At 27.9% G+C, this 2,215-nt stretch overlaps 1 protein-coding gene across 2 annotated transcripts; it reads left to right on the plus strand.

Moving 5' to 3' along the window:
- Positions 1–474: 474 nt before the first annotated feature.
- Positions 475–1,702, plus strand: LOC130670480 (uncharacterized). 2 transcript variants are annotated; one of them, XM_057473888.1, is made up of 2 exons: positions 475–612; positions 674–1,702. In XM_057473888.1, coding segments are annotated over exons 1-2 (948 nt in total). In that variant the 5' UTR covers positions 475–610; the 3' UTR covers positions 1,620–1,702. The 2 variants fall into 2 exon arrangements, with proteins under 2 accessions (XP_057329871.1, XP_057329878.1); XM_057473895.1 differs by having other exon boundaries at positions 476–612; positions 682–1,702.
- Positions 1,703–2,215: the final 513 nt, after the last annotated feature.

A 2,215-nucleotide genomic window follows, 5' to 3' on the forward strand; every position in this document is an offset into this window, starting at 1 on the left:
AGTTACGAGCTGGATAATACCATGAAATTGGGGAATAAGAACACGTGCCGCAGTACAAAATAACGGCTCGGAAATTCAGACTTAATGAGACACCAAAATCTCTTTAATAAAACCAAACTACTAGGGTATTATTAATATTATAATAGTTATATTTTAACTTAATACCTAATATAGAAAATCCCACATATTAATTATTATTATATTAACTTTTATCATTTTTACTAATAATTTATCAAACTATTGACTCTAACTGAACATTAATTAATTTCAACAAAACTCAAACACTCGAGCTTTTTGAAGTTTATTATGAATAGCCGAGTTTGCAATTTATGTTGACCAATTTACCTGTTCCACTTTCGTATTCAAAAGTACTCGATTATGTAGAGAAAGGACTCTGACGTCATCTAACAACTATACCGACTAAAACAATCATTTTATTTCCGACACTCATATTTATTGACTTACAAATGAACATCAACATTTACTAGCTCGTTACATAGTTTAGTTATTTTTTATTTTACATCCAAATTACTCTTATTTATTTTTTTTCAAAATTACCAGACCAATATTTGAAATTACAAATCCTCATTTTCAAAATTAATTCCAAGAAATGTAAGTGAACATTTTTATTTTTTTTAAAAATAAATAAATAAGTTGTGGAATAAATTTATAGGTTATCAGGTGATAAAAATATTCACAACAAAATGTCGAATAAAAATGACTGGGATTCAGTTTCCCAACGAGATGACAATACGTCAAAACGAAAAAAATTTCCCAAAAATTTTTCACACAAAAATGTTGGGAAAATTTCAAACCAAAAAGCTCATAATCAAAATATTGCGCGAGTTCCTCGATGTACTTCTCAAGATTCAAGATATTTTTATGTTGATACACAACCGGAAGTAGAGCAACGTACAGTCCAACGGGAATATTTATCAAAACTGTCAAAAATTGAGTCGGAAAAATTAAAACAGTCGAGTTCCATGTCTGACACATCATCGTTGTCATCGAACTCAACAGAAATCGTGTCTATGGGAAGTAAAAAAAAAATATCGATGATCGATTTTTATTCTCAGCATACTAAAGATATCCGACGTCTTGCGAATCAAATCAATGATCTAGGAAAAACACTAGTGACGTTGGCATCATCAATGGATGATAGAATAAAAAAAAATTATTTGTTTAAAAAGGAGAAAATGAAACGTAAAGATGAGAAAAAAAATATGAATTCTGAAATTGATGCTGACAAAAAAAATTTACAAAAATCACAGATATTCAAATCATTTGATCCTAAGGTTTTTTGTGATGATAATTATTGTAAATTGAATGAGTATTCAAATGGTGATTTAAGGATGATAAGGAGCAATTTTATTGGTTGTAAAGGCAGACAAAGAATGCAGAAAATTAATGAAGATTTAAATAATTATGTTCACAAGAATAATTCGTTTAATTCGATCCTTTCAAGAGAAAGTCTTTATGAAGGACAACTTTGTAATGATGCTCTTTCATCTTCTAAAAAATCTATTGCCGTTAGCAAATCTGCGCAACGTAATATGACCGTTGATGATTACAGAAGAAGTGGTGATTGTAAAATAAAAAAAAAAAATAAGAAAAATTAACAAGTAAATTCTATGCAATGGAAATTATAAAATTGTAGTTTGGTTGACGAATACAAAATTTGATGTAAGATTCTGACTGAATAAAAATTTATTTAATCAATTATTGCCCGCCGCTCTTATATGACTGCTTATACAAACTATAGAGTAATGTAATTATTACTATGCTGTATGGTATATTTACTTGACATTTTTCTCCGTGCAGGAGGATATCGGAATGTCAATAGACCTCCTGTGATATCACTGTTCGACTCTCATAGTTTTTAAATTTTATTTGAAGGATTTTAAATTGAAAGAATACAAAATTAAAATATACCCTAATTAGAAAATACGATTAATGAGAATTACAAATGAATAGTTTATTTGAGAAACCCCATAAGTCTAGAAAACAAATTTTTTCAGGAAACACAAAAAAAAATTTTTGGGAAAAACTTGACTCAAAATAATAAATAATTCATTGAATACAATAATGTTAGCGTTTCTGAAAAAGCTTCCAACAAGAAAAATTTAATTTTTTAACTGAAACTACTTAAAAAAATTATTTAAAGTTGATTGACTTATGGGGTTTTTCAACCAAACGGAAAAAAAAGTTATAAAAT

This window comes from Microplitis mediator, chromosome 1 (assembly GCF_029852145.1).
Source record: "Microplitis mediator isolate UGA2020A chromosome 1, iyMicMedi2.1, whole genome shotgun sequence".
NCBI lineage: Eukaryota > Metazoa > Arthropoda > Insecta > Hymenoptera > Braconidae > Microplitis > Microplitis mediator.